This window comes from Prionailurus viverrinus, chromosome B3 (genome assembly GCF_022837055.1).
Source record: "Prionailurus viverrinus isolate Anna chromosome B3, UM_Priviv_1.0, whole genome shotgun sequence".
NCBI lineage: Eukaryota > Metazoa > Chordata > Mammalia > Carnivora > Felidae > Prionailurus > Prionailurus viverrinus.
In genome coordinates this window covers 115,625,671-115,651,243 of record NC_062566.1, presented here as the reverse complement: position 1 = coordinate 115,651,243, position 25,573 = coordinate 115,625,671, and the positions used below count along the sequence as shown (strand labels likewise).

Sequence of the window (25,573 nt, the reverse complement as noted above, 5' to 3'; positions counted from 1 at the left end):
TAGAGGACATGCTGTGGCTTCCATCGCCAATGACAATCATGGTGCTGGAGATGTGTACCTTGGTACCTAAAAGGAATGCAGAAGCAGGAACCTTTTGAGAACATTTGCCCTTTAATTTGCATTTAAAATCAGTTTCTTTAAATATTTTAGTTACAAGTTCTGAATAGTGAAGACATAGTAGATGCTGCAGGCACTCAGTATTGGCTCCTGTCCCTTCCCCCACCCCCCACCCCACCCTCCAGGCCTTGCTTCTCTGCTCCAGATCCAAACGGGCACTCTGCACTAAGTAAGTGGTTCCTGGTCTCAACCGTCAGCAACCTCAGGCCTGGATGCAGTTGGATACAAAGCGATGAAGCCCAGTGGCTTTCATGACAAGAAGTATGTATTTAAACTAGCTCCAAGCAATTCCAATGACTGCGTCCAAACCCAACAGGCAACACCACCTCACAGGTGACACTTGTTTATTAGCATCTTGGGGCTGGTTTCCACACAGTCCAACCTCCTCCAGACCTGTGTTCTGCAGAAGAGCTAAGGCCCTGCTCCCCAAGGGCCATGATACAGAGAAACAGTTGCCTCTTCAGGCCAAGTGCTTACACCAATGGCATTTATAAGCTCAAATCAATCTGAGCCAGTCCACAGGAAGCCCCCTCACCCCAGTCTCACCTGGCTCCAGCCCTGTGACCATGCCTTGTCCCACTGCCATGATGTGCTAGAATCTGTTCTAAGTGACAATGTGTTAGAATGGTTCCGAGCAGCCTGGAAAGGTTGGCACGATCACAGCTGTGTGTTACTGTGTCAAAATGGGGCTACGATGGAGGGTGACGGCAAGCCTGTCTCTTCTACAACATACACCTCGGGGGGGGGTCTGCCCTCTCCCCGCTCCCACCCAGATCCCCCTGGCCTGCGCTTCCTGAACGAGGTAGAAGAGGCATCTTGAAGTCAATGAGAGTGGAGAATAAAGGTGTCATTTAAGCAGCAAAGCAGCACCTCTTGGCCTGTGGTTGATGCCTCCACACAGGTGGAATCGAGTGAGAATGTGCACAGCCAGGACCGAGGCCGCTCTGAGCTTGGGAGACACCATCCCCTCCTAGCCCAGAACAGACTTTCAAAAGATACAAACTTGATCACATGGTCCCCAGTGGTTTCCCTATTGTAGTACACTGGCACAGGGGAGAAGCAAAATCATCTCTGCACAAGGCTAATGGGAGAAAGGCAGGAAATATTAATGAGCATCCATTAAGGCGCTCTCTCCCTCAAGCCTAAAGAAGATATTCGAGTGTAAGAGAAGGGTGCACAGAAGGGGAGAGCCTGGCAGAATACCAAGAAGAGACCTGTGGCTGCTGGTTACATAGTGCCCTGGTTTCCTTGCTTGAGGCCAACAACATGTGCCTGACACCAGGCCAACCTGGGACCCGTGAGGGGACAGGGAGAAGACTGGTTTTCAGTTCCTGCATGGTTGGTGCGTAGGGTACGTGGCTTCCTCCTAAAGGTCCAGGAGGAGGACTCTGGGATCTTCTACCGCTGCCTTGATTTTGCGGAGAAAAGTTACCGCCTCTCTGCCATCGATCAGCCGATGATCATAGGTCAGTGCCACATACATCATGGGCCGCACCTCCACCTGCAGGGAGGAGAAGTTGACAGGTTTGTCTGCAGCAGAGCAGAGGAGGCCCCACTAGAAGTGGGGTGATGAGAAAGCATAGTCTACAGAGAAGTTTCCGGTTCCAGAGCTTTTCCCGTTGTTGTTGCCTCTGGAAACTTAGAATATTTTCAAAAACCAAGGCCCACCCTTAGTGCAAAGCTCCCCGACTCAAAGTTTAACCAAGAAAACAAGTGCCTTTTAAAAATATGCTCTGCCCTTTCATTCATCTGTCATCTGAAGAAAAAGTTTGTCCTTAAATTCTAGCAGCCTGAAGTTTCTTCTTTAGGGTTACAATTTTAAAAAGTAACCAGAGATCCTTAAATGCTCTGAAATTATATGCCAAGTTGCTTGTGTGAGCATTTTCAAGGGAGAAGACCTAGGATTTTTGGATTCACAAAAGGGAGTTAGTGACCCAGAAAGGTACTAAACACAGGAATCCGAGGAAGTATTTTCCTACCAATGTATCTTCTAGGCCAGCTCAAGACCTTTGACTTCATTCCCTGAACTCCCAGAGAACCACTAAACCTTCATACAACCCGGCAGCTCACAGACTCTCCATTGCTGTTCTCTGGTTCCCGGGGCAGGGACCATGCTTCCAACTGTACCCTTACTCCCCACAGCACCTAGAGAATGGAGCTTGCTGACCATTCCAGATGAAGGGCCAAGCCTTCTTCAGCACCATGGTCCTCACACTTTAATGCATGTCAGAGTCACCTGCAGCTTCTGCTTCATCACGTCTGAGAAAGGGTCCAAGAATTTGCATTTCTAACAAGTTCCCAAATGCTGCTGATGCACACACCACAATTTGAGGATCAGTGCTCTAGCTGTTAATCAGAAACTAAGAATGGAACTTACGTCTGAAACTGCAGTGAATCTTTTATAATGAGCCGTTAGATTCCCTCTCCTCATCATCTAGCTGCTAGGGCATTAGCAGGGATGGTTCCTACCTTGCCTCCCACAGCCACTGGCCTATCAAAGATGCCATGCATGCCCAGGATGGCCGACTGAGGGGGGTTGATGATGGGCGTTCCGAAGAGCGAGCCGAAAACACCTCCGTTGCTAATGGTGAAAGTACCACCATCCATATCTTCAATAGCAAGTTCATTCTTTCGAGCCTAAAAAATGAAGATTTAATAATTGAACTGGAAGTGAGACCCAGCTTTCTTTACCTAAGGGGAGTCCAGAAGGCTCCCATCTGAGATCAACAGTCCAAGTTCTAGCTATTGTTCAGCTGAGACGCCTGTGGCCAGGGTTCCACCAGAGGAAAGGTACGAGGCCTCGAGGACCTTTTTCTTCTTCAGCAGGCCTCCTCCTCTGATAAGGATATCTTCTGATACAAGAGCACTCTGAGCTCTGCCAGATGGCTATACATAAGCTCCTGGGACGACTGCCATTCTCGGGCTCGGCACTCCTTATGGAGCAAAGTGAGGCTCCACCTCCCCGAGCACTGCCCACTGGGGAGCACGGCCTTCTCCAGTCCTTCCTCCCCAACCTGCCCAGCAGCTGGCACACATGCTGCTTTTCACTGTACCTTCTCTCCCAGTTCACTGATGGCTCGCTCAATATCTGCATAATTCATAGCTTCCACGTTCCTGATGACGGGAACCACCAGACCCTGATGAGAGTGAAAAGCTGTTTTCAGTTGCAAATTAATAGTACCCTTTATGACTCCTTTGATTCAAGTTTATGGTCTCCCTTCCCCATTGAGTATCTTAATTACTCCATGTGATTAAGAGTCTTAAAATATTTAGGCTTCACATCAAGAGAAAAGGATGTGGTGTGGTCAAAGTAGGTTAGTCTTTCACTAACTCCCTTCTGAAAAGACAGGATTATAAAAATGTTCTCTCCCGAAGGGCCTGTTTCATACAGACAGAGTCCAAGACCAGAGCCTCCCCCCTCTTTCCCCAACATACCCGTGGGGTGGCTACCGCAACACTGATGTCAATATAATCCCTATACACCACCTCTTTGGCTGCGTCGTCAATCACTACGAGAGAGAACACACGTTACACACAACTCCCCAAGCCTAGGCTAATATGGAAATAACTGCATTAATAGGGTAAAAATCCGCACTGCTTGGTACACTGTTGGCTGAGCCGCCTGAAAACCACACCACAGGCAGCAGACTCCTCTTACTCCAGCTGTAACCAATGTGCCAACCCATCGATCGTAACATCTCCCGAGTGACCCTGACTGAGCCTGACCACACGAGTGTCCGTTTTGGGGGGAGCCCTCAGAAGGGCTCAATACACCGGCTCACGTGGGATAGGTATGCACTATAGGCTTCTTTTTCACCAGCTCTGCCCAAGCCCTCCCTTAACAGACAAGGGCTGGGGTTTACAAAGTGCTCCCAGAAAGGCAAATTAGCAAAAGGAGGGGTGGGCGGGCCGCTGGTTCCACCGCCTACTCTCGAAAGAGGTGAGGGAGGCCTCTTTCTAGGAGGCTTGGGAGGAAGCAGGGTAGTGGAAAATAGCAAACTGGCAGCTGAAAAGTCTAGGTCTAGGGCTGAGAAAACACAAGCTTGGGAATCTTTTCCACAGCAAGTCTATGGTTGTGTTGTTAGAAAACCACCAAGGAAAAGCATGTAACGTGAGAAAGAGGCCAAGAGAACTCTGAGAATTGCCTACATGTCCGGGCAGGCAGAAGAAAGGGATGGAGAGCCAATCAGGAAAGCATGAGAGGAATGGAACAAACAAGGAGGGACACATCTGGGCAAAGCAAAGACGCCCCTCTACCTACCTAAAAGTACACCACTCAATGAAAGGGTCTAGGGTTTCTATTTCTAGATCTTTATGGACCCTTGGCACTGCTGAGGACTGCAAAAGTGTCACTATCCCCTCTCCAATCTTCCAGGGAACAGAGAAGCATCTCAATAGGAAAGAACTGCTTGTTAGATCAACATTGCAATGACATAGGTGAGCAGAAAGTAAGGAAAATGAGCACCAAGTCCACGAAAGAGGGGCCAAACCCAAGGCCTACCAGTGAGGTTCAGTGACCAGAAACCAAAGGTCACCCTGGAACCTATGCCAAGTGTGATAGGCCACAAGATGCCAGGGCCCGTGGGAAGGCTGGTGCTAGACAGAACATAAGCTTCCACCCTGACATGAGAAGCCTGGAAAACTGGGCTTGCTCAGAACTGCCTGATGGCAGAGCAGTTGCCAAACTATGAACTGGGAGGAGAAACCATTCTGTCCAGCTTGGGGGAGCAGGGGAGGCAGAAATAATCATGACACCATTTCAGGAGGGTGAACCAAGAAGTCTCTGGGGAAAGACACTCATGTTTTCACAGGTATGAAAGAGTCTTGGTCTGTTGGCCCCCATCTTTCTGTGTGTGTGGGAGCAGTCTGTGTTCCTGCACACATCTCCCAGGACCTCTTGGGGTCCGGCCACCACAAACTCACCTGCATTTACAACAGGCTGCTCCTGCAAGGCAAAGGCTGAGGCCTTCACAAATGCCGACATGAAGCCTAGTTTGAGGTTATGTTTCTTCAGAAAAGCATCTTTGTGCCGAGCCCTCATCTCCTGGATGTTACTGCAAAAACACATCACAAAACAAAATGACCACAAAGCCTTTATTTTGATTTCATACCAGCTTCTAACTCCGTGTACACAACTGGGTAAACATTTTTCCCTTACTCTGGACCATCTACCTAAGTTCAAGTTTTGAAATAGTCCAGCGGAGGTCAATATAATAACCTTGTTCCTTTACAAAACCTGGAATCAAAAGAATCAGTCCAGTCTTTAAGGTAGGTTAAGTCCCTTATGGGGCTCCTTCCTGTTCCAGAAATCACAAATTTCAGTGACAGGTAATATGATCAAGAGATCACGCATCCTTGACTGGATAAGAACATGATTTCTAGCTACACTAAAATCATGAGCTCTCTACTCTGAAGAAAAATTGTTTTAAGCATAAACACAGTCTATAAAATAAATAATATTCTTTTTGTTACAATTATGTCCCCAAAATCCACAAGAAACTTGATTATGACTTCCTTGTGACCCTCTTCCAGTCTCCTAAATAATGAAAACAAAAAACAAAACAAAAACAAAAACCTCCACAGGTGTTTGGGCTCCATGTGAGCAAAAGCATCCATGACTATATACGGTCAGGTAGAGTCCAGTGTCCTCTTAGGCTCACGGGAAAGTCAATAGATTTGTTCTTCACCCCCCAGAGTTAGCAGTTCCATATACTTGTTCCTTCAAACAGGTGCTAACACCCACCACATGAAAGGGACAAGGCTGGACATCAAGATACAAATATAATAAAGACATAGCCCTTGCCCTTAATATCAGTTTAATGGATGTGGTTTCCTTGGTATTTAGAAAACTGGAGATGTGTGGACCTAAGTTTTTAGAGTACAAGCAGCAAGGCCTTCTGAGAAGCCTTTACAACGTAAACAGCCTTTGTTCATTTAGGACTGATTTCTCCACAGATGTGTACCACATACATACCGCAGTTAGTGGGAAATGATTTTCCCATTATTTTGTTGCAGAAACCTCAATACTTATCGGAATACAGTTCCATGATGGAAATTGAATTGAACTTTATCTCAAGCCTAAACGCTCAGTTTTCCCTTTCTCCCTATAATGGCCTAATTTGACATTAGCACCAAAGAAGACGGTATAACTTTAACTCCCTCTTCAGACGGTTTGCCTTTGAAAAAGGAAGTTTTCCTAGGGGGCCTGATTGGGTTTAAATGTTTGTTTTCCTGAGTCTAACCTTATTTAGTGCTAGAATTACCACCCTAAAGACATTACTGGTTCCCAAGACACAAGAGCTGCAGAAGAGGGAAAGAGATGTGATAAACATCTTTGCTCTCAAACCTGCCCAAATGCTATTGTCTGGTCATTAAGCAGTTTCTATTTCAGAGCTCTGCCCTTGGAGGCAGGGGCTGGGACAACAGGGTAGAGGAGAAGGCCTCAGAAAGGCCCCTCATGGGTAGCTGATCAGCACAAGACCCAAAGGGCACTCGATCTAAACCACATTACTGACTGCAGTGAGACCCCAGGCCACTGTTAAGTGACACCTCGATTAGCTGCTGAAAGGTGATCCAGCTACTGCACTTACCTTCCCATCAAAGCTGTTGGGCCAACTGCATCTTTCAAGGCCACAAATATTTACATGTTTTGTCTTAAGGAATTAGGTAGAATTTCAAAGTCCAATTCAATTTGTGTACAATCTGGCCCTAATGCACTGAAACATAAGCTGCAGCCTTTGTGATTCATTAGTTAAGGCCCTTCCCTGTGTCCTACGGATAGGAAGGAGAGAAATCTTTTGCTTGAATGATATCCAGTCTTTGTAGGAAGCTTCACGACAGAATGGAAAACATCTAGTGAAATAAGCCACAGAGCCCTACTCTGGGAACAATGCCACAGCGCACTGTCAACACATCACTCCCTTCTCTATGTTTTTCAGATCCCTTCAAAAGAAAACAACTCCTAATGAAAAGTAGGTTAGTAAACACTTAGAATAAAAAGCAGCAAAGACATGACCTGAAGACTTCATGGTTTTCCTCCTGAATTAAATATAAACTTTTACCCCTGGCATTCAAAACATTCCAAAGTATGGATCCGACTTCCTTTCCCATTCTTTCCCACACATTCCTGACATCAGGTATTTCTCAAATGTATCCTGTACTTCCTGTGTCAGGTCCATATTGTTTGTTTACAACATCTGGAATGACCCTCCCCCCAATATTACTTGTGTCAAAATGCTAGCTGATCTTAAGACCTATTAAAAATCTCTTTCCTGGCTGGCTCAACTGGTGGAGTATACAACTCTTGATTTCAGGGTTGTGAATTCAAGCCCCACACGGGGTAGAGATTAAAATTATGTATATATAATATATATATTTTAAGTTTACTTATTTTGAGAGAGCTAGCAAGAGCGAGCAAACGGGAGGGAGGGGCAGAGAGAGACACAAAGAATCCCAAACAGGCTCTTCACTGTCAGCACAGAGCCTGATGCAGGGCTTGAACTCACAAACCATGAGGTTGTGACCTGGGCCGAAATCAAGAGTCAAGTGCTCAACTGACTGAGCTCCAGGCGCCCCCACCAGAAATAAAATCTTAAAAAAAAATCTCAGGGCCACCTGGGTGGCTCAGTCAGTTAAGTGTTTGACTTTGGCTCAAGTCACGATCTCATGGTTTGTGGGTTTGAGCCCTGCATCAGGCTCTGTGCTGATAGGTGAGAGCCTGGAGCCTGCTTCGGATTCTGTCTCCCTCTCTCTCTCTCTCTGCCCCTCCCCTGTTCATGCTCAGTCTCAAAAATAAACATTAAAAAAAAAAAAAAAAAACTTTCCTCCAAGTATTGCCTGACCCTCCCCACCCCATCTCTGCCCTACACCCCAAAAACAAATACTCTCATTCTCTCCACCTCATAGTGTTTGTACTCTTCTGATGCTTCTTTTCCTAGATTTTACTTTGTGTTTATCTAAACCACATGGTAAGCTCTAAAAGGGTAGGGCTCTTTTTCCCTTATCCTTGTATGCCCTTCAAATACAGTATAGCATCTTATACACAGTAAGTGCTCAAATACTGCAAAATTTAACACATTGTCTTCCCCACAGTGCTGACACTTGTATACATCAAAACCTTGAAGAAAATGGGTGAGTCAACAGCTCACCATAGAAATGGTTATATTAAATTGTCCCTTTGGTTATCATTCTGAGGTTTTTACTTTAAAAACAAAACAAAACAAAAACTTGCTTTTCATTTCTTTATCAAAGCTGGTAAAGGTGAAAGCAAAGACGAGCCTATGCCTTTCTACCACCCAGTCTGAGTTGCCTAGAAGTGCACTTAAGGAGCAGTCGCTGTGAGAAAGAAGCAGGGTGCAGCGCCCTGGCTCTGAGCGTGAGTCAAGTGGCTCTTTGTCTCCAGGGTAGGCCCAGACATAAGCCTCACTGGCGTGGTTGCCCTATCTCTACTTGGCAACTCAACACCAGTTATCAGGTCATCAGAGTTTAACACCATCATCAGCCTCATTTATCAGACGTCACAAGATTCAGGTATAAAAGGCCCAGTTTTTTAAGTCACAGAGGCAGGCAATTAGAGAATGAAACTGATGGGTTACTTCTTGTGTCAGTCAACAAACAGTGCAAAGGGATCCCTCTTCTTGCTGTTAGTTTTGGAATCAGCACTAGGTAGGGGCTGGGGCAAGTTCAAGTGTTCTCCAAGGAAAAGGAGATAGGGACTAGAGCGCTCACCTCATGTCGATCTCATTGAACGTAGTCAGCATCGCACACGTATTCTGGGCCTCCTTCAGACGCTGAGCAATGCGCTGCCGCATCCTATTCATTTTCTCCTGAAAGTGGGACAAGTGTTGACAACTTGGTCTCTCTGGATCAAGCCCTCCCTGCTCGGTCCAAGGGAGCACTCAGCTTACAAGGACTGGATGGTCAAGGACTATAGTAATAAAGCACAAGAGCTCCAGGCTTTCTCTTGCCTGTGGTGGCTTTGTTCCTCTGAGCAAGAATGAGAGGAGACCCAGAGAAAAACTACTCACTCAGATGTGCCTGCATTTGACCAAGAATGGAGGCTCAGGAAATGGTTTGATTTAAAAACCAAAACCAATTTATGAAAAGGAAGAGTGTGGTGTAGGGCTAGCCAGCCCAAGAATCACGACAGAATGGGCAATTTCTGGTGATAAAGACTTGCATGAGAATAGCTACTGTGGAATGGAAACTCACAAGCAACAAACTTTGAGGCGACAGTATTTTTAGGCAGTATTCTCAGGCAGGGGAACCCACACTCTTGACCATACTTCCTTGAGGTTTTATGTCCACCGCTAGTAGCTACTATTACTATGTAGCCTTCAGCTAAGCGTCCCTGAGGGGCAGGAACAGAGCTCACCAAACCACCTCTCTACAGTGTGTGTTACTGTGGGAGGGAGGGCGCACGTCAGTAAGCTCCCGTCTCCTGCAAATATTTCACTCAACCAAGGCGTTTCAGCGGTAGCACAACACAGTGGGGAAAAAAACCACTGGACAAGTAAATGTTCAGAAGACTAGGTTTTATCTAGTCCTATCAATTGACTGTTATGTGACTGTGAATACATCACTTCCTAAACTCAGTTTCCATGAGCTGTCGGCCATTCAAAGGTAGGCACCACAGGGCCTGCACTCCACTAATCTCAACACTGCCCCCTGCCTCTTCCTGGAAGTGGTCCCCAGAGGCTTACCCGATGTTCTGAACGCAGACCTTTGCCAGCTCCTGGCTCAGCTACGGGAGGGGCAGCAGTGGGTTTTACTGCAGACACTGAAAATGAAGGGAAGGTACAGCTGCATCAGAAAATCAGAATAACATTTACTAAGTGGCAGTGCTTTCATACTGTATTGTCCCTTAATCCTGAAGATATTCTGAGGTGTACTAGGACCATTCCCACTTCACAAGTGAATGATCTGCTCAGAGAAGTTAAGTAACTACCCTAAGGTCACATAGCTGTAAACAAAAAGCTGGGATCCAAATCCAGGTCTTCTGATACAAAGTCTACAGTTCCTTCTACAAAGCAGTCAACAGAGCCTGTTCAGAGCCATGATTAGTCTCAGATTCTGCCCTATGAGGGAACATGACATTAGATGAGATGTTCTTCTCCCACACAGAGACACGTGGGAGGTGAAGGCTTACCCGGTTTGCTAGCGAGAGGTTGTGAGGGTGAGGGCACTGGTGGCATCTGAGTGGGTATGGATGCTGCAGGGGGAGGAGGAACTGCCGATGCTGTAGGCTCTGCTTTTGGGGCTGCAGCAGCAGGAGCTTCTGGTGGCTTGGCCTTAGCAGGAGCAGCTGAAAAACAAAAACAGAGGCCATTGGCGTTGTCTGGAACGAAAAGCAACCAAATCAGACACTAAGCAAGGTTGAGCAGCGAAAGCTCTATCTCGAATCACTTGACACATTCTACCTGGGCATCTGCCACATATACAAGGCAGTATGAAATGCACACAATGTTATGAGGCCCTATCCTTCCATTTCCCAGCGCTCCTGGATGTCCTACATTACATAACTGACTTAACTCAGCTGCCTTCCTGATTTCACATGTATTGACTGCTGGTCAAATTTAGCAAGTACTTTCACAGCACCTACTAAGCCTATGGCAATATAAACTTCCAAGCAAAAGAAATCCAGGCAATTGAAGATGCTAGCTAATACAAATACATGAAAGCAACACATTTCTAGTTACAGGAATACTGACAGTCTCATCTTCTACTTTAACATCACGTGTGGAAGAATACTCCGAACTATTAAAAAATAAAAGTCTAAAATAAAGGCTCACTCAGACTTAAAGAGTTCAGAGCGTTTCATCTAGCATAATGCTCATAAATCAATGAGGTGGCCAAACCATAAACTCACAACTTTAAATTAAATGTGTATTTTGAGTTTATCCAACTGTACATATCTGGTTTCATATGTAAATTAGAAGAACATTCTTTTCAAGGAATGATAAAGAGATAGAATTCTTCAACTGGAAGAATCGATCTTATTCCCTAGCCTTCTACCACACATTATTTCAGCCTGGTCTCAGCCTGATTAATCTCAAGGATGTAATCTACCATCTCTCTACTTAACTATATTGTTAACGAGAAAGAAATAGACGTTAGCAGTCACAGCATTTAACAAAGAATCAGAAAACCAGTTATTTTCTTTTCTAACCCCTCATACTGACTGTAAGGTCCCATATAATTCATTTTCTTGTTTCTCATTTCTTCCCAAGGGAAAGAGCAACCCTCCCTACAAATGTTATGAGAAAACACAGGTGGAAAAAACACACTGAATTCTCCAGAATGGACACCATGAAATATTATTTCTTCTCACTTTAGTAGAGCAGTGGCTCTCAGCCCTGGCTTTGTATCAGAATCACTTGGAGAGCATTAAAAACACCCAAAAACAAACTATAATAGCCAGGATCTGTTAACACCAGATTTCATATATCAGAATCCCTGGACCATGGAGTCTAGGCATTTGTCTTATTTTAAAACCCCCATGTGATTCTGGTGCCAGGGCTGGGGAGAAGGAAAAAAAAAAAAAAAAAAATCACTATCTTTAGAATCTTCTTCATTCTATTATATGTTTAAGAAAAGGTCCAGCATAAGAAAATACACGGAAAGAAGAGTTATTACAAGTTTTTTTTTTTTTTTTTTTAAATACCCCTTTCTTCTAGAACTTGATATTTAAAGTGCCCACTATATAAATATCACCTTAGTCCCTCAACTAACAGCAGCCGGAATGCCAAACAGTCTTTGAGGTATCAAGGAATTAGTACATTATGCTCAGCCCCAGTTCCAAGGGGGAACACTGGAGACCTTGACAACCAGGAGAACTTCTTTACCGCCAGTTTTCCTGAGCGTGAAAAGAGGAGTGCCTCCTTCTACTTTTCCCCCATCAGGTACCAAAAGCGCTTCAATCACGCCATTTGCTGGTGATGGGACCTGCACAGATGTCTGGAAAACAAGGACAGATGGGGAAAGAGTTCAAATTTTTACTCAGCATTAGAAATTTAATTGTCTAGAATCTCCAATATGAGTCACAACAGTTGCAAAACAGATATACAAGACTCTGCACATAGAAACACCAAGGCCACACTCTCAGAGTAATGAAGAGTCAATGCTATTGTGAAGATTCACCCTTTGTCCTTTCACAGAAACATTAAAGCAATGTTCAGTTAATGTGTTTCCAAGTGATACAAAAAAAAAAAAAAAAAAAAAAAAAAAAATCCAAACATCTCATGCCCAAGCACAAGTGCAGGAACACATAAGTGCAGGAACACATGTGTGCACCACCACCCCCTCCCCCCACCACACACAAAACTAAAGCCACTAACGTACATAATACATATACTGAGAACAATCCAAAAATAAACTTTTAAGACTTTTTTTCTTTTTAATGAGCTATTCCAACACTTTAACAATGGAGGTTAAAGCCAGTTAAAAATTATCTTTAAACAACAATTAAGTCCCTGTTGTTTTTTTTTTAATTAGGTTAATAAACCAAGGGGGAGAGCATGAAAGATTACACTAATATAGGACAAGCCTACCTTGTCAGTTTCAATCTCACAAACCACTTCATCTTCTGCAACAGTGTCTCCAACAGCTGAAAAGACAGTCAAAGGCTGCCTGTTAAGTGGGAAGGACTCTAATAGCCACAAAATCCCTTTTGACAGGTGTGTTAAAAGACCCTTTTCCTATAGGGTCAGGAAAAATTACACTGCACGTAATAAGAAGAAAGGAGCCCAATTACTGAGGCAGGGAGAGGGGGAGGGCAATGACAACTTTATAAAGCATTTAAACTTAAGAAACGAGTAAGGCCTGAAATCTTACCTTTCTCCCACCTAACATCTCCCTCTGTGACAGATTCTGCAAACGCTGGGGTTTTGACTGTAATCACATCATCCTCTAGGAAAAGAGCAAAAAAGAAAAATCACATGGATTCCATATATTTCCGTTTTAATTAAACCCCATTGTTGCTCTTCCCATTAAAACGCCATTCCCAAGCAGGCAGGGAATTGAAGGCTGGTACTTACTGCACACAGCTGTAGTTCTGAAGAAGCGAACACTGAAGACACTACTGTTGTTAATACTACAGAAAAAACATAAAAAAAGTAAGCTCCTTTAGCAGGTGAACCACTCACATCTTAGTCTAGATAAGGCACCATGGATCACTTTCCCTTTAAATCAGTGATTCTCAGCCAGGGGTGTCCATCAGTGTCACCTAGGGGAACTTTTCCAAAGCATACGTGTCCAGGTCCCATCCCCAGAGATTATGACTCAGCAGGTCTATGGCAGAGCCCAGATGATTTGGGTGCCCTAAGAAGTAAGCTCCTCGGGTGAGTCCAGAACCCTGTGCTGAAGTGAAACGTCAGGTCTCACAAAATAGAGCCTTACATTTGGTTCAGTGAAGGAAAAGATAAGCATCTTGGTCCTTTGCACACCCACCAAAAGGAACTGGCTTCCTGATTAGGTTTTTTCTTAACCAAATCCACCTAAGATAAAGTACGTGCCATTGCGCCACAAACAATGAAATTTTGTCTGCAGGATTACAGACCGAGATCAGATAAAGCAGCAAGATGACACAGTTAACTCGGTATTAAAACAAGATGTTGGGGTGCCTGGGTGGCGCAGTCGGTTAAGCGTCCGACTTCAGCCAGGTCACAATCTCACGATCTCACGGTCCGTGAGTTCGAGCCCCGCGTCAGGCTCTGGGCTGATGGCTCGGAGCCTGGAGCCTGTTTCCGATTCTGTGTCTCCCTCTCTCTCTGCCCCTCCCCCGTTCATGCTCTGTCTCTCTCTGTCCCAAAAATAAATAAACGTTGAAAAAAAAAAAAAAAAAAACCAAAAAAAAAACACAAGATGTTATGGGCCAAGGGTGGGGGCAGGGGCAGAACCACCAAAAAAGTCCTAAGATATCTCTTAGTCTGTTCTCCTGCTAGGAGGCAGCACACTGGTCCATTCTGGACCCACTCAAGAAGAACCTCAAAAGACCAAGGTATTTTCCAATATGGCACTAACTTCACATAATGGAAACTAGAGAATGAGATCACCTTACATGCACGAAAGCAATAAGAGTGGTTAACTTTAGAGAGTGGGACATGTAGATATATATGGTATCCATGGTTATCTGTCAACACACATATACATTTGGGGAGAATGACTAGGACCGATGGGGACTTTCACTTTCTACACTTCAGGACCGTTTGAATATTCTACAACAAGCACCTTTATGATACGAAAAACAGATTTAAGTTGCCTTTTGTTTTTATTTATTTACTTATTTTAATATTTATCATTGAGAGAGAGAGAGAGAGAGAGAGAGAGTGAGTGAGTCAGAGCACGAATAGGGGAGGGGCAGAGAGAGAGGGAGACACAGAATCTGAAGCAGGCTCCAGGCTGAGCTGTCAGCACAGAGCCTGACATGGGGCTCAAACTCACAGACCATGAGATGACCTGGACCGAAGTTGGACACTTAACCGACTGAGCCACCCAGGCGCCCCTAAGTTGCCTTTTGACATTTCTACTTTTGTAATGTCAAAATAACTATAAGACCTATGTGGAATCAAGAGGAAAATGTATGTTATTTTTTGAAAAAGCACAGAACACAAAGTGATCTGCATAAAGTCTATAACCATGTGTAAGCACACGTTCACGGGACAGAACTGGTGGGTAATGTGTAACTGCAGAGACTGCTCCGTGAGAACACTCAAGAACCTGGAGCACTGGCTGTCTCCAGGAAAAGGAACTTGGTGGCACTGCAAGACCACTTCTGAATCATGAAAAATCAAAATGTTTTATGATGAAAGGATTTTTAAAATAAAGTGGGTACCTTATTCACAGAAAACAGACAAAAGACAACACAAAAACAGTTATAAGGTGATCTCACCCCTGAAATTTTAGTGTTTTTTGAAAAACCATTTACTTTCAGATGGTAATTTGTTGTATATATTGCATAGAAATTTGTGGTTGTTCCAATTTTCATTTAAATTGTAGATGAAGGGCATCTAGGTGGCTTGGTTGGTTAAGTGTCTGACTCTTGGTTTCGGCTCAGGTCATGATCTCACGGTTTGTAAGACTGAGTCGCATGTCGGGCTCTCAGCTTATGGTGTGGAGCCTGCTTGGGATTCCCTCTCTCTCCACCTCTCCATCCCTCCCCTGCTCATGCTCTCTTAAAAAAAAGAAACAAAATGTATTATATGTTCACTGTAGAATATTTGGAAACAGCAAAAAAAAGTACAGTAAAAATACAGAACCATTTTATAACCTGTGTTCTCCCACTTATCATAGTGTGAACGTGTTAACATGACAGCTTAACCAACCCTGTGTTGTTTGCCCATTTTGAGAGAAATCTGGGTATACCAGGAGTTCTTTAGTATAGATTCTTAGAAATGGAATTGCTAGATCAAAAAATACACAGTTCAAAGACTCATGAATGTCAACTGCCCTCCAAAAAAACCTCAGAAATTCATTCTTTTAGTACTAAGTGCATCATTTTCTCAATTGAAAAGAAAATCCCATTGTGATGCATGGTGAAGAAGGAACTAATCTGCTGACCCTTCATTTTAAAGACTCTCCCTAGACAGAAAGTAGCTTGATAGCTGTTTAACCGATAACTAGAGAGCATCCTCTTACCACCACCCTGAAAATACTTGGAATGAAAAGTGGCATTAAGCAACATTCATAAGCAGAAGTTAATCTGAAACACACATGGGTGGCCTTTCCCAAACTGCATTACGCAATAATAGCATTCCCTCCGAAGCAGTCAAAGTCCCAGGCCTCAACTGACTAGTCTTTTGTTTTTACTGTTTCAAAAATGAATACTATGCTACCAAGAGGATGCTCTAAATCTCCACAATAAATGTTAACCTCCAGCCCTTCAGCAGCATCTGTTTCCAACCAGAATACTTATGGGTACCCTTGTATATTTATTCCCATAAAGAGAGGGTTCCAATTTCACTTTCTTTATAATCTAAACACCTGAGGACAACCACACTCTCGGGCCAGCACTGGACATGAGGCTGAAGCTCAAGGTATATCACACCTCATAAATCAACAACAAGATTAGGTCTAGAGACTCAACATAACCACCTTGATAGCTAGGCTTCGAAGCCAGTGAAGAAAGCAGATGGTCAAATTTAGAACTAGAGTCTTAAATACCCTATGGTCACACATTTGTGCTCCCCAGTGATACTTACACAATCTTCCTGCTGTCAGGGTAACCTGGTCCCTGACATAAGGAGACCCCTGCAAGAAACAAAACAACTCTTAACCAACAACTCTTATCTTATACAGGTTACCTGCTGGGAATGGAAAAGTCTGTTCACCTCCTAATGCTGAGACAGAGCAAGATCAAATGTAGGCACCAATATAATCTTTACCAAAAGAGTCCTGCTTCTCAATGGCAGAGAGCAACAGGTATGTGGGGTTGAGAGTGGGTATATGTTTGAAGAGGAAAGGGGAGAATTCTAAGGGCAAAGCTGGAAGTAGTTTTATCATCTTATTTACCTTAAAATTCATAAACTGCCATTATCCTTACATATTTTCACAATAAAACCTCTCTACTCCCCAAGTGTTCAAATATAACTGAAGCTTGAGAAAGACACATAATGGCTTCTCTTGTGACTACACATAGCCTAATCTGAGAAGCAGTGGGAATGTTTGGTCTGGGTTTCTGTTTCCCTGGTTACTTAAAATGCATGAAACTGGAAATCTTACTACCCAAACTCTAGTAGCAAAGACTGGGCTACTTTAGGTTCAGGGTCTCCAGTTTGCCCCAGTACCAAGCAAATCACTGTCCCTCATTTCAGTTTATTGTCTTCTGTGATCTCCCTGAGGTCTTCCCCTCTGGTCAGACTCAACAAGGTTGGAGCCCCTTTCTGCCCCACCAGTTGTCCTTATCACAGATAACAGCACTTCCCCAACTGACAACTAGTTACTACAGTACAGCTGCCTCCCCTAATAAATTCTTTCATAGCTCTTATTTCCTTCAGATCTATTAACAATTCTTTCCAAACCATGGGCTCAGGAGACACCAAATGGGAAACAGCACTCTTGTGCCCCCTCCTCCCCCAAATCTCCAAGGTTTCAGAGTCAAGTAAGTCACTTCTCTGTTCAGCAGTCAATGCCTCTGCGGTACAAATCCCAAGTACAGCATATCTTTGAGCTAGAACAACCACAGCTCATACAGAGTTTTGGAACCCTGAGTCCAATTTAGAGTTCATCCTATATAGCAAGTCTCATTTATACAGTGCTTTAGGGTTTACCAAAAGCTTTCACAGGGGCACGTGGATGGCTCAGTTGGTTGAGCCATCAGAGCAATCTGACTCTTGATTTTGACTCAGATCATAATCCCAGGGTCATGGGATTGAGCCCCGCATCTGGCTCCTCACTATGCATGGAGGCTGCTTAACATTCTCTCGCTTTCTGCCCCCTCCCCTTCTCATATTAAAAAAAAAAAAAAAAAAAGCTTTCACATAAATGACCTCATTTTGATTTTCATGTCTCACACCTCCCTGAAGTAGAACGACCGTCTGTCATTATTCCCATTTCATACATAAGTAGGGTTTCTGGAGGTTTAAGTAACTAGCCCAAGGTGAAGCCTTGGGACACAACGCAAACCCCAAGTACAAGGTTCTTTCCATTGTCCTGCCAGTCTATAAATGGGGAAAATGTTTACTTTTGGGATTCCTAGTTTAAAAGAATATTTATTGTTGAGAGTCCACTACAAGCTCACTCTGCTAGGTGCCTATGTTCTCAGGACTCTTAGGATGAAGTCCAAAAACTTTACACATCCCTGAACTGTACAGCCCTCCCTATCTTTGCAGCCAGACAGACTTCCTTTCCATTTCTGTGACCGGTTAAGTCCCTTCCTGCCTGAAAACCTTTGCACAAGCAATTCCCTTTGCCTGTAATATTGCTCTTGGCCAACTGCTATGTATTCTTTAAGACTTGGCCTAAATGTCACTTCTTCTGGGAAGCCTTTAGTGACATTCTCACCACACTCTCAACCTTCCCAAGCTGGGCTACATCCCACCCTTTCATTACACCCTAGACTTCTAGTTCAGAGTCATCACAATGTAATTGTGTCCTTATGTGTGCATAAATGCATATTTGCTGTCTCTCCAGCTAGCCCTTAAGATTCTGGAGGGTATTCCCTGTCACCTAGCACAGTGCCTGGCATGTAGTAAGAACTCAATAATTCATCTGTTGAGCACATGAGTAAGCGATGACATGATGGGTTAAGAGTTGAGGCTGAGGAGTCAGGTAGACCTGGCTTGACCAATAGTTGGCCGAGTGACCTTGGTGAAGGCACTTACCCCTTCTTGGGTTATCCATTTGTAAAAGAGAATACCTCTTTTATTGTTTCTTGATGATTAACTGCAAAATGTGCAGAAAGCACTCAGAACAATGCCTGGCACACAGAAAGCTCACAATAGGATCAACTCATTCAACAAACATTTATGCCAGGCATATAAAAAATTATTGGGATAGGGGCGCCTGGGTGGCGCAGTCGGTTGAGCGTCCGACTTCAGCCAGGTCACGATCTCGCGGTCCGTGAGTTCGAGCCCCGCGTCAGGCTCTGGGCTGATGGCTCAGAGCCTGGAGCCTGTTTCCGATTCTGTGTCTCCCTCTCTCTCTGCCCCTTCCCCGTTCATGCTCTGTCTCTCTCTGTCCAAAAAATAAATAAACGTTGAAAAAAAAATTTTTTTTTTTTTTTTTTTAAATTATTGGGGGGGCGCCTGGGTGGCGCAGTCGGTTAAGCGTCCGACTTCAGCCAGGTCACGATCTTGCGGTCCGTGAGTTCGAGCCCCGCGTCGGGCTCTGGGCTGATGGCTCAGAGCCTGGAGCCTGTTTCCGATTCTGTGTCTCCCTCTCTCTCTGCCCTTCCCCCATTCATGCTCTGTCTCTCTCTGTCCCAAAAATAAATAAACGTTGAAAAAAAAATTTAAAAAAAAAAATTATTGGGATAAAACCTAAATTCCTTCCAATAGTCCACACACCATCTTCTATCTCAGACCATTCCCTCCCTTAACCAAAATTCTCTGGCTAAATCACCTTTTTTTTCCCCGTGCCAAAACACTGCCAAGCTCTTCCCTTCCTCATGGTCTCTGTACATACTATTCCCTTTCCTTCTCCTCGTCTTCACTGAACTGGCCTCTGTCACACCCTCTGGGTTGCAGCTTTAATGTCCCCTACTAAAGAGGGCCCTTCTGTCCACCTTCATTTGTTTCCTTCTCGGCGCATGACCAAAATTCATGATCCCTCATTTGCTTAGCAATTTACACTGTCTTTTCTCCTAGATTGTAAGTTCCAGAAGGGCAAGACCTGTCAGCTGCTGCATCCCTAGGGAGCACCTAGTACAGGCAGGGGAAACTCAGTAACTATGTGCTAAATGAATAAACGATAGCTGTTCTTATTAAATAGTACTTTGTTTCACTCCTATATATCTGAACATCATGTGGAGAAACATTAGCACCCCGGTTTCCTCACTTACTGCTCTGCCCAGGAGAAAAGCATGTTAGGTGAAGACAAGGGCACAACTTACCAGGCAGGGAACGTCTCCCTAGAGGGCAGTTCCCCTGTTGAGAAAGAAGACATTATCGACGTCACCCAAGATGAAAGGCGGGAAGAAACAGCTTTTTCTTTTAAGTACAGACTCAAAGCTGCCCGGGTGCTAGTGACAGGTGAATCTCATGACTCCAAAAGGCAAATGCAACAACCAGGGCTCTCAGTCCCAGCCGGGCCTGACAAACTATCTCAACTTCCCACCGGGGCTGAACACCCACTGACTAACGGGAGAGAGGGGGCGGGACCCGGATCCCGTCCGGACTCCGCCGCGCCTCCTCCCAAACTCTGAGTCTCGTGTCGGGACGGGCGCGGCTCTGGGAGGCTCCTCAGCCCCGGCGCGGAGGGTGGGGCGCAGCCGGGGACGGGGCGCCGGCTGCCTCGGGAAAGCTGGGGGCCGCTGGGCTCTGCAAGACGCCCCAGAGAGCAGCTGCGCCCCCGGGCCGCCCAGTCCGCGGCCTCCGCGTCCCGGTGCCCTTGGTGCCCGGCTTGACCGGCGCGCCGCGCCCCAGCTCCCCAGGCTGCCCCTCGGCCCGCCGGCGCGTTTCTCATCCGCCGGGGACCCGGCCCGGCCGGACCGTACCTTCTGAAAAGCAGACAACGAGCGGCTGAACGCCCGAGACACGCAGCGTGACCGGGACAGCATCGCGGCGGCGGCGGAGCCGAGGGCGGGCGGACACCGGATATAGGGCCCGGCAACAACCGGAAGCGGGGCGGGCCACGGTACCTGCCGCCCGGGGAGGGGTGTTCGGAGCGAACCACTGGCGGGTGGGGGAAACGACGGGCAGCGCAGACCAGCACCGGCCTCAGCCCACCTGTCAGCGCCAGGGAGCCTACGGCGGTGGGGCGCTCTTGGAGCCCGCTGCACTGCCAGCCGGCCTGGGTCGGTCCTCCCGGGGCACCTACGACTGTCCGGAGACCAGGACGCTCCCGGAGTCCCGCCCTCCCCGACCTTTCTTTAGAGCTGGCCCTGAGCTTGGCGCCAGTCTCTCCTGGGACCCCGGGACACCGCGCCTTTCCACCTCTGCACTACCGGCAAAGAGAAGGAGGCTGGCATGGGCTTTGAACTCGGACCTTGGCAGACACGCCTGCCCTATCTTACACTTGAGTGGCCTTGGGCAGGTGACATTGCTTCCTGAGCCTCGGGTTCCTCAGATATATATAAAAAAGCAAGAGTCACTTCCCGGCCTCCCTAACCCCAGAACAAAGAAGCAGCCCCAAGGAACCTCTAAAGGTTCCCACTGCCCTTTTACCAGACGAAGATCAGCAAGCAGCCTTACTTCTGCAACATCTCCTGATCTTCCCTCGTCCTGCTCAAATTCTCTCCAAGCTAATTGTAACCCCATACATCCTATGCATTTTGGAGGTGGTTCCTTAGTCACTCTATCCCTAGAATACAAACCACGAAATGAGGGACCTTGTCTGTCTTGTTCACTGCTGTATCTCAGCACTTGGAACAGAGATTGGCATAGGTAGGTGTGTATTAACCATCCTGCGTGAAACCTTCAAAGTGAAAGCACATAGCACCACCACCCCTCTTTAGTTTTCCCTCTCCTTCAATGCCCAGGCCCCTGAATGTTCAACCGTAGAGCTCACCTTCCTAATAGAAAAGGTTTCCTATAAGCTTTGGTGGAATTAAGAATGAATGAATGAATGAATGAGCCACTAATGCCTGTTCATGTTGGTTGCTTCAGCTGAGTCATCTTGCCCAGTCCGCAGGCACCTTTATGGTGCCTTCACTCACCTAAACTCTGGAAGCTTCCACCTCAATCCTGCAAGGATTGGCAGAAGCCCTAACGAGAAATAGAGAAAACCTTCTTGCTCAGCTGCTGCCCCTGATCAAGTCTTCAGCATTCGTCACCTGGATTCTTTTAAAAGCTTCCAAAAGGGACCTGGGCCTCCACTCACACTTTCTCTAACCCATCCTCCATGTCAAAGATCCTTTTGAAACACACATCTAATCCTGTCACTCTTATGATTGAAGTTTTTCAATTGCTTCAACCTATCAGTAGGATGAAGTCCAAACTCCTCAGTTTGACCAGGCACCTGATAACCTGGCCTTTGGCTATGTTGTGATCCCCGCCCCCCTGATTTTCACTGATGTTGAGCTTTCGTGTTACCACACCACTGGCAATAGCCCCGGTGTGCTATTTCACTCCTTCCCATCTTGGCGTGGGCTGATCCTACCTCTTAGTTGCCTAGGGACTTCTAATCATCATGTGAGTCTCTTTTGAATCCCTTCCCTAATAATCAGAGTTAACAGATACCTTTTCTGTGCTAACAAAGCATTGTGCCTGTGTCTCTCCTTTGCATTATAATGTCCTTTTTTTCCTGTCTCCTCTCCTGGACAGAGCAGAAGGAGGAGAGGTGACTCTATTCTTCTGAATCCTGTGCACAGAACACAGTGCCTGCTATGCTGTAGGTACTCAGTAAATACAAATGGAATTACTAAATACTGCCATGCTTATAAGACTTCTGGATGCAGCTAAAGAGTCCCAAAACAGTAATCCCTTGCAGGGTTTGCTGTTAGTATTTCTTCGATAGCTATGGGGTGCCTGGGTGGCTCAGTCGGGTTAAGCGTCCGATTTGGCTCAGGTCATGGTTTCATGGTTTGTGGGTTCGAGTCCTGTGTCAGGCTCTGTGCCGGCAGTTCAGAGCCTGAAGCCTGCTTCAGATTCTGTGTCTCCCTCTATATCTCTGCCCCTCCCTCGCTTGTGCTCTCTCTCTCTCTCTCTCTCAAAAATCAGCAAACATTAAAAAAAAAAAGAGTGGAGGAACCTCAAATGCTGCTTCACTTTGTTTTAATGTTTCTTAGACAGCTACTTAATTTTTTCCACTTTAAGTAATTCGTTTGAGAGAGGTTCCTATCTAAAGTTTAGAAGTTCAGGCATAGATGATGTGTGGCAAAGCATTTCTCCTGGAGTTTCAGTGATCACCCAAGTTAATCTCAGATGTTACGGTTTTAGACACCCACATATACGTGCTGGTGCGCACACACACGTACAGCAGAATGCAAAGTCTGTCTCAGAGGATAAAGGTTGAAATCGATTTCCTTGAGACTCATAAATGAGCTTCTGTGAAGTCCAAGTTCCAACCCAATAATCTCTCACCCTCTTCTGTATTTAGAGCCTTCTAGGACATAGCATCATCTATTAGGACAGGAGTTATGTATGTAAGTTCATAAACTTGTGTTTGTGGCAGAGTTCAAAAGGGAATTTATTTATTTTTTTACATTAAAAAATCTTAATTCCAATATAGTTAACATACAGTGTTACGTTAGTTTCAAGTGTACAATATAATGATTCAACAAGTCTATATATCACTCAGTGCTCATTAAGATAAGTGCACTTTTTTTTTTAATGTTTATTTATTTCCGAAGGAGAGAGACAGAGCATGAGTGGAGGAGGGGCAGAGAGAGAGAGAGACACACACACACACAGAATTCAAAGCCGAAGTCTGACGCTCAACCGACTGAGCCACCCAGGCGCCCCTAAGTGCACTCGTTTTTTTAAAAAAACTTGTATTTATTTTTGAAAGAGAGAGATAGAGGAAGAGAGAATGGGTGGGGGAGGGGCAGAGAGAGAGAGGGGTACAGAGGATCTGAAGTGGGCTCCGTGCTCACAGCAGAGAGGTCGATGCGGGGCTTGACCTCACAAACTATGAGATCATGACCTGAGCCAAGGTTGGATGCTTAACAGACTGAGCCACCTAGATAAGCGCACTCTTAATCCCCTTCACCTGTTTCACCCATCCTCCCACCCACCCCCCCCCCCTGGTAACCATCAGTTTGTTTTCTGTAGCTACAAGTCTGTTTTTTTGTTTGTCTCTTCCCTTTGTTTTGTTTCTTCAATTCCACACATGGGTGAAATCATATGGTATTTATCTTTCTCTGATTGGTTTTATTTTACTTAGTATTATACTCTCTAGATCCACCCATGTTGTTGCAAATGGCAAGATTTTGTTCTTTTTTATGGCCGAGTAATATTCCACTATGTATACATATATATTTTCCACTATATATATGTATATTTTCCACTATATATACCATTTATCCATTCATCTATTGATGACACTTGCGCTGCTTCCCTAATTTGGCTATTGTAAGGTTTTTAAAAAATATATTTTTATTTATTTTTGAGACAGAGAGAGACAGAGCATGAGCAGGGGAGGGCAGAGAGAGGGAGACACAGAATCCGAAGCAGGCTCCAGGCTCCTAGCTGTCAGCACAGAGCCCGATGGCGGGGCTCGAACTCACAGACTGTGAGATCATGACCTGAGCCGAAGTTGGACACTTAACCGGCTGAGCCACCCAGGTACCCTTAATTTGGCTATTGTAAGTAATGTTGCAATAAACATAGGGGTGCATATATCCTTTTGAATTAGTGTTTTCATATTCTTTGGGTAAATACCCAGTGGTGTGATTACTGGATCATCTGTTTTATTTTTAATTTCAAAAGGGAATTAAAAAACATTTTAATTGTAAAATACAAACTCAAAAGGGTATATAAATATATGTGTATTATTTTTAAAAAAATAGTAAAAGGAATACCCACATTCACCATCCAGCTTAAAATGGAAAAGCCCTATGTGGCTTTCCCTGCTGGTCCCCCTAGAGTTAACCACTGCCAGGCTCAACTATATATTCACCCATGCCCTCCCTTCCATTATAGTTTCTATACACATGTGTCTTAAACTTTAAATTTATTTTGCCTATGTTTTAAATTGAGGAAAATATGTATTTACTTTCAAATTATATAAGAAAAAAATTTTGCTTCTAGAAAGGATAAATAGCTCAGTTAATGAAAAACACAATGGAGGAGGCAGCCTACTTTAAATAACGCACACAATATTCTTTTCTCTTACCTGAAATCCCCCAATATTCATATGTGTGGTCTGAATTACACACTCACCACCTGCTTACATATTTTTTAATATTATTGACTAGATGGTAGATGGCTGGGCTATAGCCTACCTTTCCATCTTCTGGACTGCTTAAAATAGAGACTATATCCTATATTCACTTTGTATTATCCATAATACCTAGATTCCATCTATCTGTCCATCTCTCCATTAAGTTTTTTTAATGTTTATTTATGTATTTATGTATTTATTTATGTTTATTTATTTTTGAGAGAGAGAGAGAGAGAGAGAGAGAGGGAGCAAGCGGGGGAGGGGCAGAGAGAGAGGGGAGACACAGAATCTGAAGCAGGCTCCAGGCTCTGAGCTGTCAGCACAGCTGGAGAGGTCTTGACATTTTTCTTGCAGGTAAGAGCCCCCCAAAATAAGTATACAAGACTCGAATCTACGAACCACAAGATCATGACCTGAGCTGAAGTCACACACTTAACCAACGGAGCCACCCAGATACCCTTCTGTTCAATTGTAATTAGGGATAATGGATGGATGAAACTCAATAAAAATGTAGACATTGTTGGGCCTATTTTTAAACGTAATATAACTGGAATCACAGCATCTGTATCATTCTGTGACTTACTTCTTTCACTCAACAGTGCGTTTTGAGGATTTACCCATATTGAGTTGAGCTGTAGTTCATTGATTCTCATTGCCGTATATCATAACATACACTCCACTTCCCAAACTGAAGGAGGAGAAGATGGCAAAATTCAAGTGATGTCTGGGGGTAGGTGGATTTGGCCAGTGAGTTCTCCCCAGCTCTGTCACAGATGGAGGCTTTTGGCCCAGCAAACAGCCTCCCCAACAGTGTTTAGACCTCTGCTAAAAGGAGAAGCCACACAGCCACTCCTTCCCGCACAGCCAAGATGCCATATTTTGGTGCCGAGCCGGTTTTAGTATCCTCAGGATGCTTGAGGCACAGGGAGAATGATGTTCGCTTTGGAGCAGCCTCGCTGGGGAATTTGGAAGCAGAGGT

The 25,573-nt window shown here is 45.0% G+C and overlaps 1 protein-coding gene across 1 annotated transcript; it reads right to left on the bottom strand.

Annotated features, from left to right (window-relative positions):
• Positions 1-88: 88 nt before the first annotated feature.
• Positions 89-20,373, bottom strand: DLST (dihydrolipoamide S-succinyltransferase). Its single transcript, XM_047863975.1, has 15 exons — positions 20,267-20,373; positions 19,664-19,697; positions 16,314-16,362; positions 13,152-13,207; positions 12,949-13,023; positions 12,666-12,721; positions 11,961-12,072; positions 10,265-10,420; positions 9,819-9,895; positions 8,845-8,942; positions 5,041-5,171; positions 3,553-3,626; positions 3,171-3,254; positions 2,587-2,754; positions 89-1,618 (listed from the first exon to the last, which is right to left on the bottom strand). Exons 1-15 carry the CDS (start codon positions 20,327-20,329, stop codon positions 1,484-1,486), a joined length of 1,368 nt encoding a protein of 455 aa, XP_047719931.1. The 5' UTR covers positions 20,330-20,373; the 3' UTR covers positions 89-1,483.
• Positions 20,374-25,573: the final 5,200 nt, after the last annotated feature.